General features: G+C 42.4%; 1 protein-coding gene across 3 annotated transcripts in view; it reads left to right on the top strand.

Annotated features, from left to right (window-relative positions):
- Sntg2 (syntrophin gamma 2) overlaps positions 1-18247 on the top strand; it is a 200034-nt gene that overhangs the window by 147035 nt on the left and 34752 nt on the right. For all 3 annotated transcript variants that reach the window (XM_059248532.1, XM_059248530.1, XM_059248533.1), the window contains exons 13-14: positions 2365-2436; positions 4890-5096. In XM_059248532.1, coding sequence (XP_059104515.1) covers positions 2365-2436; positions 4890-5096 — 279 coding nt within the window. The remainder of the gene's footprint in view (positions 1-2364; positions 2437-4889; positions 5097-18247) is intronic.

Raw genomic sequence — 18247 nt, 5'->3', positions numbered from 1 at the left:
TGCAGTGTTAGGTGAGTGAAGGTTGAGGGACCAGGTACATGGCTACTGAGTCTTTTTTCCAGATAGGAAGAAATACTTCTGGTCTGGGTCTCAGCTAAGCCTTTAAGAAGAGTTTAGGAATCCTGGGGAAAGGGAATGAAGAGAGAGACCTGTTTTTTAAACAGTCTGATTTTAGGGAGTTTTAGCTGTACAGAAAAAGCAGACAATAAAAGGCAGCCACAACCTACCTGACTCCCTCCATTTGGGTCACTTTGCATTGGTGTGACATGTTGTTATAGCAAAGGAAGTAGTGTTAAGACATTAGCAGTAACCAAAGTCTTTGAGGCCTATTGTGACTTCCAGCAATGCTCAGGTAGTGCATTTGCCCCAAGTCCAATGATGAAATGTCTCTTACCAACAAATCTTAGCCCTTCTACCTCCTCTGTATCTCTGTTGAGGTCTCTTCCCTGAATCCATCACAGTGACTGAGATAATGAAGGGCAAGGCATGATTTATGCACAACACAAGATGGGAACATCAGTCACTTTCAGCAACTCAGGGGCTAAAATGGAGTTGGGGTCATCCTCATGAGACAGGCATGACCTCCTGATAGGAAAACTAAGACAGAAGGAAATCAGGTACCCAGAAAATACCCTGAATATAGCAGGGGAGGAGCACCACCTCCTCCCGCCCTTACCTTAGAACACAGCTCAGAAAGCAGGCTATTCTGCCACATACTGATGACAAGCTAATGAAGAAGATGCATTTGATACAACAGGATATCAGAACATAATGTCCTCAATGTGATAATCAAGTCACTGTTAGAATGATTAAAATATAACCACAATCTAAAATGTCCAGCATAAAGTTCAGGCTTAAAAAAATGATGAATCTACACACTGAAATTCTAAGCTACCATTTAAATTTTATTTCTGAAAAAAAATTAATGGCATGGGAAATGCTTATTTTACAAACCACATTTTGAAAAGGCAAAATTATGAATATGTATAACGCATATTTAAACATCACGTCAGCTATTAACGGAGCATGTCTCTGAATAATGTGTTTAATCATTTCTTTGTGTTTCTTTTTTAATTCTCTCAAAATAATCAGCTCTTCTCTAATGGGAAAGTTGAGCATAGGGCCTGCCCATGTGTGATTTATTTTTGGCTGGTAATACCAACAGCCCTGGGGCTCTACCCTGAGAGGCATCTGCATTTCCCTTACCCAGGTGAACAGTATGATAGGTCAAAAGGACAGGAGCAGTTCCAGGTTCAGTGAGCATTGTCTTTGAGTTAGGACAATACTGTCTTGGGAACCCTGAGCACCATGGCCTTGGGGAGGGGTACAAAAGTCTTAGATATTTTGAATCTGAAAGATGCAGCAGGATCTGCTGATCCCAGAAGCCAGGCCAGGCCTGCATGTTGACCCAAAGCCAAGCTTCATGTCAACACTTTAATCCTACTTGTTTTCTATTAAGGTGTATTTTTCTAGTATTTTTTTGTTGTTCATTTCCAGCAGAAGCTGGCTCTGGAGCAATGATATGTTAAATGGTAACACATCAATGTTGTTTCCATGTCACACTCACTGTTGGCTAGTGCTCTGGCTTCAGTAGCTTTGCATCTAAGTACCTTGGCAGCACTTTGTGTGGTGGAATGATTGCTAAGAAGCCACCAGCTGATTAAATACATGTGGATTCATTGCCTCAAAGATAACACAGAAAATCCCTGTTTAAGTTTACTAACTGCAAGGCTAAGTGCATGGTCAACAGAAAAGACCCAAATCTCTCACACTGCTGATAATTATGTACATTTTTACCAAAAACATTTTAACTCAGAGATCATATATGTGAGTGTAAATTATAAATCATAACACATCACTCAAAAATGAATAGTTATGAGCTATGATATGACAAGCCATCCAAAAACATATTCAGATAAATTGATTAGGTAAATTTTCCTTTCATTTCTGAAGCAGAAATGTCTAGGAAGTTTAGTCCGGAGTAACAGACAGCTGGTCAACAGTGTGTCTGCTTGATTGTCACACTATCTCACATGCATACTCTTCTTACATTTCTGCATTTAAACTAAAATTTAATTGACAGATAATCCAAAAATGGATCCCTAAATTTATCCCCAGGAGTATAAAGTTCTCATATTGCCAGTGTGTATCTCAATAAAGTATCCTTTGTATCCCCGTTGCACACTAGAGGAGGACACAGACTCGGAATCCACACCAGACTATAAAGTTCATTGTCACCTAGGGCAAGGAAAGTCCAGCATCTAAGGTGAGACATATGGAATTGCTCCATAGTGGTAAGCACTGGAGCACTTAGCTGAAGGATCTTCCCCTTCCTACACAAATGCATCTGTTTATCTCCCACAGGTAAGCACATTGGATTGGGGACGAGCAGAACGTGCCTATAACCTCTGTGAGGTGCTGTTTAAAGTTCACAAGGTGGGTATCCTTGACATTTGGACACTTTCATAGATAAGATACCCTTCAGATAACAGACTGAGAGGAGCAGTATGTTCATTGAGGGGTATTTTGAGATAGTAAAGTAACTTGAAACTTTCTTGTTCCACTAGCTGTTCCAGCCCAGTCCAGTCCATGATAAATGCTATTGGTTATTGAGGTGGATGGATGGATGGATGGATGGATGGATGGATGGATGGATGGTGGTGGTGGTGGTGGTGGTGGTGGTGGTGGTGTGTGTGTGTGTAAGTGCCCACACCCTTGAATATGCAAAGGCAAGGAGAGTATGCTAGGTTTCTTGTTTTTTTTCCACCTTATTCCCTTGAAACAGAGTCTTTCACTGAACCTGGAGGTAGGCCAATAACAAGCTCCAGCAATCCTCCTCTCTCTGCCCCTAACTGTGCTGGGGTTACAAATGCAGAGGATCATCCTGGCTTTTCTGCACAGATGGGGGATTTGAACTCAGGTCCTCACACTTGCGCACTCTTACCTGCTAAGCAACCATCTCAGCCCTGTTGAGGAATATTTTAGTATTCAAATTCAAATTTGTGACCTAAAAAGATTTCTTATTTAATCCTGGACTGAACAGGCCAGAATAATGAGTAAAGCGATTCTAACCAATTATAGGGAAGTATTCAAAGATAATGAAGGGGAGGGGTATCCACAGCAGTCCCATGAAGCTGTCAGAATTGTCCAGTGTACTGCACAGTTCCCATGTAGCAGATCCACAGGCAGGAAGTCAGTTTCCCTTAGTGGGAAGGTGTCATTGCTGACAAGGACTCAGTGTAAGGGATACAGGCTTACCTGGAGAGAGTCTTTGTGAGTCTTTCCTGTTTCCACTGCTGTGCTGACCTGCTGGGAATAATGAACAGGACCTATAAATGCATAGCCCACCAAGGTGAGCCACTGAACACATAGGATTTCACTGAGATTCAGGGTCTTGGTTCTTTTAGTTATGTTGTTGGAAGTTTTGTCTTTTGTTTCTTTTGCTGGTATTTTTTTTTAAACTGGAGTCTATGCAGCCCAGGCTGGTCTCAAATTCAATCTCTACTTGAGGGTGGCCTCTGTCAACCAAGAGCTGGGAAGATGATGGCAGGCAGTGGGGAAAAGCCTTCTGGACATGCTGCCACCATATCCTTCATGTCCCTGTGACACAGACTGTAGTTTCTAGTTCTGCAAGGCCAGGGTGCTGCACTGCAAGGATTCTCAACCTTTTCTGTATTGTGGTCATCTGGAGGGAGCTTCACCAAAGGCAAAGGATCTAATTTTACATGCTGTGAGATGTGACTCAGATATCTGAGTTCTTTTTACATAAAGGTTCCTGGGAATGTTGCTATGTGGCCAGATCTGTGAATTACCACTCAGCATTTCATAGTCTATTCTGAAACAATTCTTTATAAATAAACTGTAATTTATTCACCAATTATGTAGAGTTATTAGATATCAAGCAAGATGTATCTTAGTGATCGGAGTTCCTGTCATTTTAGCACTATTAGCAAGACAGTTTAAATACATAGTTGCTGTGATAAATCTATTAATGAAGATGTTAGTGGTCTTCATTTATACCTCTTAGCTCAGTTTCCTAAGTACTGTCTCTCTCCCCAGTCAGGTTTATTCTTTCAGTTATGAACTCCTTCACTACAATTTATGGTTGAAAAGAGAAAGAACAAGAGCACACTTTTGTCTCTGCATTAAAGACCTATTATTGAATAATATTTCACCTCAAAACTCAGGTGTTAGAACAGTAGCTCCATCCTGAAGCCCTGGGCCTGAACTCCTCCTTAGAAGTGCACCCAGGCCGTCTGGGAATCATTGTAGGCAAAAAGCTCCTGTGGGCTTTTCTCAGTTTGTTGGGTTTATGCTAAACCAGAGTCTCAAAGTTTTTGTCTTTAAAAGTAAAATATAAAAAACAGTAGTTATCATTCTTTTAGGAGGAAAAGCTAACCTCTGGTAATCAGAATCTGGGCATAGCTTATGTACAATATATTTGTGAGTCATTTCTGTAGCTGTGTATGAGAAGGAGCCTGTTCCAGAAGACTCCTCTCAGTGTTCCCTGTTGCCTGCTTCCAAACGCTTCATCTGGAAGCGGTAACAACTGATGGCATCCAGGTCCCTGTAGCTAACCTTGACAGGAGGAAATCCTGAGAGGGTGTGGCTGCTCCAAAACAAGCACATCATTGGAAGGTGTTGTTTGATGGGGACTGGCCAGTCTGTGAGATTATCAGGATCATCTAGTGCGTTCCTTCTTTTCGTTTGCTCCAGCTGTTGTTCTGAAAATGTTACTAAAGCACTTGCCCCATTGGGTGGTTGTGAGGAAGAGGTGACCTCCATCAGACAAGGCAAATGCAACCCTCTTCCCAAACGGTGGGCTGTGGTCTGTAGTCTGGGCTCAACCTTCTAATCCTGACCCATTTCCAATCCACACTATTTTTCAGTTCTGGCTTTCAGACAACTACTGGCTGCAGGCAAACTTGTATCTGGGTCTCCAAGATTTTGACTGTGAAGACCCCAGATCATACTGCTTCAGTGTCCTGGCCAGCCATGGGAAGAGCCACATCTTCAGTGTGGAGCTGGGCAGTGAGCTGGCCGTGTGGGAGAAGTCATTCCAAAGAGCAACTTTCATGGAAGTTCAGAGAATTGGGGTGAGTATGTTACGGGATTCACACTTTTCTCACTATCAGCTTTTGGGCAGCACCTGACAGCTAGAGGATGGAGTATAAATAAGGATTTTATTTCAGGAAAGTAAACCATGAGAGGTGAACGTTTTTCATCTGAGTCACCATGTCAAGGCAATCTTCCATGATGAGCAGGGCCTTCATTAATAAGGGGCGCTGTCTGTCATAGGGTCATGCATCTAGTTCATATGTGCATTCATGTTTACTGTGAGGAAAGGGCCAAATCTCTTTCTGCTGTGGGACTCACCTGCCACTGTAGGAGGAGTTTGCAGGCTACAGAGCAGTCACCTCAGAGACAGCTCTGAATCACCTGAATGTGCAATATTTTAAGACACTAATGGCCTTTCCTCTCAGACTTAATAGTCCAAAGGAGAATATGATACAGCAATGTGTCTGAATTGCTTCTCTGTTCTTGAAGACAGCAAATAAATCATCCACAAATTTAAATGTGTATCCACTGAGCAGATAAGAAAAGATGCGTTATGGTTTCTGTTATCATAAATATGGGCCTCTTCATGGGATATGTCCTGCTGAAGAAAAGAATGACAGAAAATAAATAAAGCAATGCATCAGACAAGGTCTGTCTCCTTGTCAAGAGTCTGGGCTCATGACTAGCCTGGTGATGACAACTCTAAAAGTGTAAGCATAGAAACTAAAGACAATTACTTCATTTCCAGTATGAGAAGATTCTGTTTACTTACCTGTAACTTGACTTTCAACATACACATGGGCTTTGTGATGGGATGAGCTGTCACTGGGAAATGATCATTCCTGAGAATTCATTATATGTGAAGTTTGTTAGACCACTAAATGCCCTAACATCTAGATGTCCACAGAAACTGAATGTTTTGCTCCACCCAGCCCCTGAGATCTTCCCCTGAACTAGTCCCTGTGCATGGTATGGGGTAACTTGCTTCTTGATCCTCCCTAGCATCTTGGAGCTGAGACACCAGGCCACTTTTTGTAGAATATTACATTGGAAGGAAAACCCACAACGTTGACTCTCCTTCTTCAAGCACTTCCTGGATGTGATGACTTGTTGCCACCTAGAAATTATCTATACAGAGAGTCCATGCCACCAGAAGGCAACTCTATGATGCCCATTATAGGGAGGGGACTTTGGAGCTATTTTTGCTCTGAGGACAGCAGCACACATTCTGCTTCCAACATGAGAGTAGGAGACACAAGGATGGTACCCATCTGGTTGCCATGGCCACTGCTCTACAGAGCTCAGGTCAGGCACCTGAGACAATGTAATCAGGTGAATACAGTCTCCCTGAAAGACAAGTGACGGGCAACCATGAGATGTCCTGAGATAAAGAGGAAGCTCCATCATAGAACTTGGAAGCTGGTAGCCATTCTTCTCATAGTGGGCACTGTGAGTGATTCAGTCTGATAGATAAGTGTGTTTGTAGTGTTGATAGACAGGAGAACTTCTTTCACAACGGTCAATAAGTCCTACTTTATATTTAGAACTGTCATTTTCTAAAAGAGGATAGAAGTGGCTGAGGGATTGGAGCAATAACAGTCACAACATCTATTCTCCAGAAGTTGACAGTGTTCACACAAGAGAGCAGGAGGAGTCCTTCCTTGTAGGAAGAATCAGAATATCAAGGTGTGAGCTGATGAACCTTGGTGGGGGTTGGGGAGGGAGGAAAAGAGAGGGGGGAGGGACGGAGAGAGGGGGAAGAAAGAGGGAGATGGAGGGAGACAGAAAGAGAAAGAAAGGGAGAGAGAGGGAGATGGGGGAGACAAAAAGAGGGGGAGAGAGAGGGAGATGGCAGGAGAGAGAAAGAGAAGGAGAAAGAGAGGGAGGGAGGGAAGGAGAGAGTATTGAGATTAAGATTGGAAGAGAGAAAGCAAATTCTGAAGAAAATACTGTTAGCATCCAGTATTGAGCTTGTACGGGTCTTTCACGGTTGATGAAGGGAGGAGTGAGTGTGTCCCAGAAACTCTGGAGATTCTGAAGGCTCCATTCTTCTTTTTTTATTATTACAAAATTTTCTACTCATTTTACTTACCAACCACATATCGCCCCCTCCTCCCTCTTCCTGCCCCCAGCCTTCCCCCACAACCTACTCCCATCCCTACCTCCCCCAAGTCAAGGTCTTCCATGGGGAGTCAGCAGAGCCTGGTACATTCACTCAGTTGAGGCAGGTCCAAGTCCCTCCCCACTGTGCCAAGGCTACACAAGGTGTCATACCATAGGCACTGGGCTCCAAAAAGCCTGCACATGCACCAGGGATGGATTCAGTTAGTTCAAGCTAAACAACTGTCTCACGTATCTAGAGGGCCTAGTCCAGTTCTATGGGGGTTCACAGCTATTGGTCCACAGTTCATGAGTTTCCACTAGTGTGGTTGGTTGTCTCTGCACATTTTCCCATCATGATCTCAACGTCCCCTGCCCACAGAATTCTTCCTCTCTCTCATTGATTGGATTCCTGTATCTGCTTCCATCAGTCACTGGATGAAAGTTCTATGATGACAGTTAGGTTATTCACTAATCCCGTCACTGGAGTAGACCAGTCCAGGCACCCTCTCAACCATTGCCAGTAGTCCAAGGTGGGGTCATTCTTGTGGATTCCTGGGAACTTCCCCAGCACCCTGCCTCTGCCTATTCCCATGATGTCTTCATTTATCATGGTATCTCTTTCCTTGCTCTCCCACTCTGTCCCTGTTATGGCTTTAACCTCCCATTTTCTTATGTTCTCATCCCCCATTCTTTGCCCTCCATTACCTACCCCCACACCCAGTCTGCTCATGTAGATCTCATCTGTTTCTCCTTCGCTGGGCTAACTATGTGTCCCTCTTAGGGTTCTCCTTGTTAGCTAGCTTCTCTGGAGCTGTGGGTTGCAGTCTGGTTATCCTCTGCCTTACATCTAGTATCCACTTATAAGTGAGTACATACCATGTTTGTCCTTCTGAGTTTGGGTTACTTCACCCAGGATGATATTTTCTAGTTCCATCTATTTGCCTGCAAATTTCATGATATGGTTGTTTTTTACTGCTGAGTATTACTTCATTGTGTATATATGCCACATTTTCTTTATCCATTCTTATTTGATACTTCCTTCTAGAGACCTATGAATGTCCCTGGAGCTATTCTCAAGGCTCTGTTCAGGAAGCAACTTACAGTCCTTGTATTCTTGTGGTCCCTCTAGGAAACAGATAGACAGGAGAGAGGATGCCTTTCTGATTTCAAGCAAGATCAACCCTGGACTTTCACTTCTTCTTCCTCCTTCTTCCTACTTGTTCAAAGTAGTTCTCCAAACTGCAGCATGATTCCTGAAAATGGAGTGTTCTAACATAGGCATATCAAAAAGCTGTCCTAGAAGCTGTGCTACTGTCCATGCATACTTTTCCACACACCACACTTGATTTTTAAATGTGCTGTGTGTAACTATTGATTTCCTTTTTATCTTCTTTTCATAAGCACATAAGGGCTCTATGGCTTTTCCATGGCCACCTACAAATTATATAATAGTGTCATAGTCTAAGAATTTTTAAGCTATATATATGTACTGTACTGAGACATATAGCCTCCCTGGAGACAGAATGAAATTATAGGAAAACACCTTGTGACTAGCATATTTCAGACACAATAAATAGCAACCTACTTTGTTGGTTAGCAAAGCCATATTTATTTCATCCATCTCCCATCTCTACTTTTTCTTGTTTCACTGGTTTTATGTTTACTGACTTTGGATCTTGTTCCAACTCAAGGTTCTCCAATTTAAATCTGGATTATGTGCATGATTGTAGTGTTGATAACAAGGTTCTTCTTCCCTGGGGCAGCTGTGAGCTCATCTTCCTGCATGCATTGGCTAATGGATCACCTCTAGAGAAAGATGTCTGAATGATGCTCTTTGTGCCTCATGGACTCTCCTTCAAACTCAAGACACATTTCTACACATAAGCTCCTCATGTATTGCCCATGTGGCCAAGGCATTGTGCAGAAAAACCCTAAGATGTCAGAACAAAAAAGTCAGTGCTTCTCTATTGAACAGTCTCTTCAAGCTGCATTGTCCTATGCAATATTGTTTTAAATAATGTCTATATCACAGATATCAAAAATTATTAAAGTCTCAGTGTTACTCAGAAACATGTAACTTTTTCCATGGGTCTACTTGCTCCATTACTGCCTCCCAAACTCATGCTCAAATGCCAAGATTGTAGTGGATAGCTTTCAAGCTGCTTTGACATATATAGCAGAATATTTTTTTATTAAAATATATACTTAATGCATATTTTTCTGCAGCATGAAATATTTTTATGCATTTTCCACATCAATTCCTCTAAAGATTTTTTAAATGCCATCAGTATTTGGTTAGCAATTAAAATGGAAATAAAATATCTTTTTCATAATAACATAGAGCCAGCAACTTTAAAATACCTATCTAATAGGTTTTGATTAGCTACAAGTAACAGGACTCATTCTGCCATCAACAGTAAGAAGAAAAAATGGCCCCAGTAACTCCACCCTGCTACTACTGTAACTACTCTCCTGGTTACAGACCATTCCTCAGAAACAAAATGTTTCCTTTTGAATGTTTAGTGAACAAGAAGACATAGTCAATGATTAAATTGAGGTCTCTTCTTCAGACTGATTCTGACAGCTTGAAACAGAAATTCATCAGACCACATGGCTATACAGGGAACACCATCTGCTAAAGGGTCTCTGTCACTAGCCTCTGCTCTGGGAACTAGGAAGACATCAGCTCCTCTGAAGCATAGTGGGAGAGGAATGGAAGCACCTCAGTTATGAGCCCTATGTGAAGAGAGGACTTGGGCATAGATGTCAGACAACCAGACCACTGCAGACTTTCTGAAGGATGAGGAGATCTGAGTATAAGAGGAACTCTGTTCTCCCTGGAGATTATTAAAGCACATGCCATCTCAGATCCAGTGGGAAAACAGTGCTATGTCTTCATTTTTATATCTCCTGTATGTTCAAGCTCTGTGGTTATGTTCCAAGGCCCCCAGTGGATTAAAAAAAAAAAAACCCTTGGATTATTGAATCCTACATACAATGTTTATTTGTGCATGTCTACCTATGGTAAGGTATAATTTGTAGAGATTAGCAATCACATGGATACATGCAAAAACATGTAGCTTGACAATGTAGTAGGTTATGTGGAGACCCATTTCTCTTACACTATCTTCTATACTGCCTTCATCCCTCTGCTAGTGATGAAGTAAGACGATGCAATGCCAACCTGATGAAAGGGAAGGAGTTGCCAACATAGCCATTGTAACATGTGAGCTACCACACACACACACAAAAAAAAAAAAAAAACAACCCATAAACTGTATAAACGAGAAATATGACACTTCAACAGTGACCTGAGGATCATTCTGACTTCTAAGTAACTGATGAGGAGGGTAGTACACACAGTGTGGACATGCTGGGCAAGGAGAGGACTCATCCTCTATCACACTGAGGGAGATGAAACAGGAATTCACTACACTACTCAGAACAGTACATTTAAACTCATGAATTTTTTTTCAGGTATTTTCCATTTAATATTTTCCAACCACAGTGAGTACAGGTAACTAAGGCTATAGAAAAGAAATCTGAAAAGGAGGGAATTATTTTCAAATGGCGTGTGAGCAATTTAAGAAGTGAGTATGAGCTAGATGAGTGAAAGGTGACTAGCTAGTAAGGACACTGTTTCATTGAGTGACCAGGGACTGCAGGTGAGAAGCATGATGTGGAGACTCAGGCCCGAGAGGTTTGTCTGAACAGCACTGCTCTCACCTAGCTGCAGGCCTTCATTCATAGTTTTGGAGATACCTGTGCGCACAGCCTCTGTCAGCATCAGAGCCCTTGCGATGGAATTTGTTCCCTGAACCACCACCACCATCCCTCTACAGCAGATGAAACAAGCTAATCTCCAGATCTCCTTGCTAGAGATTACCTCTCTCACCTTTGAATGGACAGAGGGTAGCTGGAGCCTCTGAGATGCCTGCGCTGGACAGTAAGCAGCAAGGCTCACAGTACAGGAAGATCAAAGCCTTGGTTTTGACATTTGATGCTCTGATATCATTGTTCTTGTGCTTCACATCAAAGACCCTCAGCTGCCCATAGGAGCTGACTGCCTGGTGTCTCTAGGATTGAAAGATGATTTCCTGAAGACGGCATTGCTTGTCTACCAGATCTCCAGTGCTTTACAAATTATTTGTGTGCATCAATCTTTGTTTTCAAAGTATATTCAGAAGTGTCACCACACCAGGGGTGATGTGATTGATGGGGGGTGTCATTTATTTTACATGGACTTGGATGTTTTCAGTGGTCCCATATAAAACAGGAAAGTAGCCAGCCACATATGAAAGAATGTAGCCTTTGTGAGTACTATAATGTAAGGTCACATATTTCCGAGAGCTCCTCAGTGGCATCCTCTGAGGATCCCCCTGACTTCAGCTGTGTTGAATGACTCTTCCCAGGGTGCCTGAAGATGAATTGGGGATGGCATAGAGAACAGTAAACCCCTTTGTATCCAGGAGATGCTTTGGGGTGTTTTCCTTCATAAAACCTGGTCCTATGTCGCAAGGGTGGCATGCAAGGACAGTCTAGAGATAAGTGAGATACTCATCCTAGTCTATAAGCAGTACATAGGAAAGGACCAAGCCATTGTGATGGTGAGAAGATATGTGTTCTAACTCTAGAGCTATTTAAAAGCAGGGCAGGCTGGTTTGGGGACAGTGATCACCAGCTCACTTGTCAGTAATTCCCAGAGGAGAGTACGTGATAAATGGTTGACTCAAGAAGAAGCACATGAGTAGAAAAGGTTCTACCTGTAAGACTGAAGAAGCTAGAGTCTCCACTCTGTTAGCAAAATAGAAAATGTCACAGGCTTGTCAGGGTCTTCAGTGTGGACTAGTACTCACCATAGGTCAGTGATGCCCTGCTCACCTAAATGTACAGGAAAATGCTCAAAATAGCTACATTTATAACAATGGAAATCTGCAGCAACTCCAAAGCCGTGGGATTGAAGAGGATTTATCTGTTAGATGACATGTGACAACAAAAACAACTGCTAGTCTCTCTTGTGGGCTCTATGGGGATACCAGGCACTTCTCTTCCAGGAAAGACAAGGGTGATGCCTCTCACGTTGGGTGCTACCACATGCATTTTGCAGGAAAGCTGGCTATAGATGTACAGTAGAGTCCTGGAGGCAGGTCCTCTCCCTCTGAAGAAATGAAGGAGGAGTTCAGTACCAAGGCATGCCCTAAGGGATATACTGAAGACATGTGACTGGCCCATTTTATGACTTCAGATAGGAAAGAGATAGAGATAACACTGGCATGGCTTCCCAGTTAGCAGAATTCTCTCCAACACCAAGGCATGCATCAAATCCACTGGATATCATTGATCATTGCCATGATTTCACTTGTCAAATGTCATCGGTTGACTATCAGAAGCTTTCTAAAAACTGGAGGAAGTTTATCTCAGTTCTAAACAAACCCACAACTACCTTTTTATGGATAAGATTCCAAATGTTGTATGTTCTTCATCTCTTTACAACACTTCAAGTGATCTCAGTTAGGGCAAACCCACAAAATAACCAGAGTGTCATATGGCTGGGATGCACACTGGGTATACTGGTGAAACCTGCTCTTACCTAGCGCCAAATGTCTTATCTGCTCCATCCTTTCATTTCATGGATTTTCTAGGTCCCCATTCATCCTTTAAGTATTAATTCTTTTTTCTTGCTTACACCCTCTTCTTCCTAATTAGATTGTCATGTCTTCTGTCACCAGGGAAATGAAACAGTGACACCCTTCAGTGTTCTTCAGAAGTGAGCAAATAAACCCAAGTAAAGATATGAGTGTGGATGATACACCGGAATTAGAGTTTAGTGTGTGAGCTGTTCTGCTGACTCTGGAGTCTTAGCTTGTCTAGGTTCCTGGTCTGGTTGGCATTATCTTAGGTACTGTGGTAAATCTTTAATCCTTTCTTCCTGATGAGCTGCCTATTGTTTAGGGTACCAATGATCAACATCTGATGGCAACCATCTCCTCCAAAGGCATTCTCACCTTGTAGGCAAAAGGTGTAGACAAGAGAGGACTGGTTCTGATCATCACAGATAACATGAGGTTACAGAGAAGATACTTTCTGCACATCAAAACTCCATATGTGAGAGAGTGTGCTGTGGAGGTGTTTGGGGGAAGTGGACCCTTGCTGACCTTTGTTCATTTGAGTTTGTAAGGGAATGGGAAAGCAACCTCAGCCTTCCTTTTGGATGTTGTTTCTAAAGAGATTACTATTTTATCTCTTGAGTGATACCAGTAATTTAACTAATTAATGTTTAAAATACACTTCACATTGAAATATGCAAAACATAATTCCCTAAGTGCTTCAATTAATTTTCCAGATAATTTCTAGAGAAATCTCAATTTTGGAGTTACTTCAAAAAACCACTGTTAGTGAGAGATTTTCTAATACCATGTGACTGTTACAAATGTTTTACTATTTCTTCTGAAAGACAAAAGAACCTATGAAACATCAAATGAAATATTAAAGAGTGTTGAGTTAGATTAATGGATGATTAAAAGATCATCACCACTTTGCTACCAAAAGCAATTAAATTTTAGCTTGTTTTAATTTTGTACACAAAACAGCATGCCATAGTGCTGGTTTGCTGAGCTGTTTGGAGAAGTAAGTTATTAGTCAGGTTTATCTTAATTTAAAACCATCAATGTGGTGCCCATTACTCTTGAAATGGCATCTTGTTCTTCTTCTTGTTGCTTCTGAGAGCATAGGACAGACACTTGGGATGCCTCCTTCTGGAAGTTCCAAGTAAATCCATGCTAAAATGAGCTTTTCCTGTTATTCGCTTGCCTGAATGTTCTCTGTGAGATGTTCATAGCCATGAGGGGAATATTGACTTTCAATAAATTCACAAGTATCTTCGTATGGATGTTATCCAATACATTCACTTAAATTTTTCTTTAAAGTCTGCATTGACTAGGTGGCTCAGGGAGTAAAACACTTTGCCATGAAAGCCTGAGGACCTGAGTTCAATTCCCAAATACCACCTAAAGGTGGGAGGATAGAACTAAGTGTGTAAAATTGTCCTCTGGTCTCTACATGTAAGCCTTTGCATGTGCACTGTCACAAACGTGCATCATGGATACACACAAAAAAATACCAATTTTTTATTTTAAAAAAATCTAACTGAATTTTATAATTCTATTAGTATTTTGTCTCTGTTAAGCATATTGCAGTATTATATAACCGGTCAAACTCAGATATCCACAATTCACAGCTCTCTAGCAAACTCCTGTAGAGTCATAGAGTCTCAAGAAGGTAGAGGTAGTGGGATCTCATGTTGAACACACCTTTTGTACTACCCACTCATTCTCTGGGCAGTCTGTATTCAGTTGGGCTTAGCTCATAACCTCAAATCATGTCATCAAATATGGCTAATACTAATGGTTCCTGACAGGAGAGCACAGGAGGGATGAATCCAGCACCAGCTCTTCCTGTCAGGGTGGTAAGAGATGTGGGGATACATATCTGTGAAAACATTTATCAGTGGCTGTCCCACCTAGTGTTTGCACATAGGAGTTAGACTTGAATTGTGTTTATGTTTGTCCAACACAAACAACCCCTAGGAAACTATTTTGAAAAGGCAAATATGAAATGTAAAGCAATGGAGATGTAGCCTGGAAAATCGTGTCTTTTCAGCCAAGCTTGATAGTGAAATAAGATAATGGATTTGCTAACAATCACAGAAAAATGGTAATATCAAAACAGTCTGGGCATGAGAGCTTTGGTATATTTGCTACAGGGATTAACATGTGTTTTGTGGCTTACCTGGCTCTAGGGCAATCTCTCCCGCAGCTCTGTAGGTTGGAGGTCTGGGGTGGGCTTATGGAGCCACATCCAGCTACTGGCAGAGAAGCTCCACCCCACACTCCTGGCCTGGCTTTGCTCTATCTAAATCCAGGAATAGGTCAGTTCTGGCAAAAGGTTTTCCATGGTGAGGTTCATGAGGTTTGACTGATGATCTAGTTTGTTTTCCTGACCTGAAGGTCTTTCAATTATCATACCTGCAGAACCCTTTCAGTCACTTTAGGGAGTGAACAGCCCAAAGTCCTAGGCATTACTAGATGGATGTCCGGAGTTCATGATGCTGCTGAGCAGAACCTTCTCAGGCTAGGCTATCACTGTATGTATAGTTTCAGGCTTTCCTGAAGCTATCCAGTGTTTGGAGATTGTGTGTGTGTGTGTGTGTGTGTGTGTGTGTGTGTGTGTGTGTGTGTGTTATACAACCAGGTATACATAGTGACCAAGTTTGGCTCTTGTTGCCAGGAAACAACTGTTTGCAATAAGTTTTTTTTTTTCTTGTGACTTTGTGGAGGAGAAAAATGAGTCATTTCAAGAAGACCTTGGCCCTTGAGCAAAGATATTTTGTTAGAATATTGATTGATGTTGCTGTTGGACTCCCATGGGAATGCGAACCTGACTAGAAGGAAATACATAACAGTTTTAACTATTCTAAAACTATTCACTTGTGTGCTGATTTGCTAACTCTAAGTTTTTGTTGTTGTTCCGACATGAGCTTGCAATGCAGCCTAAAGCTTAGCTGCTCCTTCCATCCATTGTCCCCTCTCCTGTGTGCATGCACAGCTTGTAGAGCAAAGGACAGCAGAGACTCTAATGAAGTAGCCACTGAGTATACTGTGTGCAATCCCTCTTCAGGTTTCCTAGGCTCCTCTTGGGTGGTAGAGGCTCAGGAAGCTCAGTGTCCTGCCTCATGATTGGCCACAGCCAGAAAGTGCTCAAACTCCTCATGCTCCAGCTGGAGCCTGCATACTTCCTGAGTGCTGTGGTGAGAACACACACAAGTACTGCAGCCCTCTTGACTCAGTCCTATGATCCAGTATCCTCCTTGCCTCTACTCACTCTGCTGCCCCAGCCCTTCTCTGCCCTTCCCAGCTTGAGCCCCCTCCTCCCCGTGTGTATCCACTCTCTATGCACTTGAAGATCATGCCCCACCCTCCCCACCACCACCACCACCCCCTGCTGATGTAGGAATGTGTAGTATCTGGACAGAGCCCTGCTGAGCTTCTTTGTCTTCTAGACCACTGATCCTCAACCTCTCCCTGGATGCCTGCCCAGTACTCTGCCTCAGTGGCTTCTGTCTGTCCAGTCTCTGATCTGAGAAACCTGGGCCTTCTTTTCCTAGCAATGGATGATCTGATTCAACTCTTGACTCTATTGTCCCACTCCCCCATGCATCACAATTATATTCACATTAAATATCATCTCACTACCGTAGGACAGGGCCAGGCGTCCTCATAAAATGAATTATTGTATTTAAGGAGAGTGAGAGGAGCATCTGGGGAGGAAAGCATATGAACCACCTTCTTTCTGACCTCCTTCCTGAAAGCCTTCTCTGTGAGCACCATCAGCAGCTCTGTGGATAGCTTGAAGCTGAGCTCAGTTATTCTTCAAGGACAGATTACAGGAGGATGTCATTGTCATTTACATGAGAGGTTAAAGTCTGATGACAGGAATTCCTGAGAGGCACTTCATCCAGATAGGAGAAATCTGGGAACTTGAGAGTTGCTTTCAGATGCCCAGAATGGGCAGAGGACTTTAGATCAAGTAGCTTAACATGGCAGTTGGATGAAAATATATGGCAGGAGTCAGACTGTGGAAAGATAAGACAGCTCTTCACCAACAGTCCTTGGGGTAATAGGGAATCTCATCTGCCTTTTGCCATTAACATGTGACACTCACAACTTTCCAAGGTTGGCAGGCTGCTCTTGGCTGTGCACTAGGGAATAACCTAAAAGAACATTGGAGTCTATACTAACTCAAACATCTTCTTCAGGCTCTAACCTGACCCTGGGCACATATCAATCAGGAAAGGCACACGGGGCTGCCCTCGTCCTCAAATAACTCATTATGGTACCCTTGCAGTTGGAGGCCCTCGGGAGATACATTTAGACAAGGGGTATGAGCAGATGCCAGGCTGGAAGCAGAGAAGTGAATGACCAGTGACCGATACAGCCTGACAGAAGATGGTGTACCAGCTTCGTCTTTGCTGTGTTTGAAAAGAAGCTGATTTTTCTTTCAGTGTCTTTCATCCATTTTCTAGTTGCACAAGACTCACCTCCTTCTAAGAGATAACAGGGTGTTTGCAGTGGGCATGCTTTTCCCTTATAACAGACACTTATTGAATTATCATTTTGTGCTGTGGGGTTTGCATTTCTGGGGATGGGCGGGGCACATTTCAGGTTGAAGTCAGACAGCACAGTGTGATCCCAAGATAGCACCTGAGCTGGGAAACTGGCCTATGACCCTTCCTCTCTCCTGAATTCAAACATGAAATCATTCTTGAGATATTTAAATGTTCTTATCTGAATGGTGTCACATATGGTCAAATCAAAAGCACAGGTATGTTAGGGACTCTGTTTCCACGAGGGCACAGGGTGACAGCGCTGTGCATTATAGCTATTTGAGGACACCAGAAGGTATTCTGCACAACTCCTGAGGACACAGCACTCAAAGCATGCTGGCTGCTGTGAAATCAAACATGTTCTGAGTAATGTCAGTCTACATTTACAAAGGAGAAAATTGCACCTTAGGAAAGAGTTTTTGTTTTTGTTTTTGTTTTGTTTTGTTTTTAATCGGAGATTTATTTAGTTCTCTGGCCCAAGCCCTGACCAGGGTCTTTGCTTATCCAGCAGATTTCACCTTCATGAGCAAGTGTATAGACAAAATGAAGTAACATCATACGGCATATGTGTATCACTTGATTTCTCTGTGTAGCCTTGCTGTTCAACTTCCAGAACAGGATGGCTCAGCCTTGGGACTTTGCTGCCATTTCTAAGATTATTTCTCCAGGAGAAAGATTTCCAACCACTGATGATCTGGCTAACATACACACTTCACACCCTATAACCTTCCTGGAATTTCCTGTTTCTGGATTGCAGTGCAGTGAAACATTTGTCTTGAGTATAGTCCCCTTTGGCAGGTATTAAGGAGACAGACTAAGAAGCACACTTAAAAGGTGGTTGAGTCATAAGGACTCTGCCCTAATTGGTGGATCAATTCATGGATTAATAAATTGATAGGTTAGCAGGTTTATGCATTATATGAA

The sequence above is a fragment of the Peromyscus eremicus genome, chromosome 22 (genome assembly GCF_949786415.1).
Source record: "Peromyscus eremicus chromosome 22, PerEre_H2_v1, whole genome shotgun sequence".
NCBI lineage: Eukaryota > Metazoa > Chordata > Mammalia > Rodentia > Cricetidae > Peromyscus > Peromyscus eremicus.
This window is presented reverse-complemented; position numbering and strand designations above follow the sequence as displayed.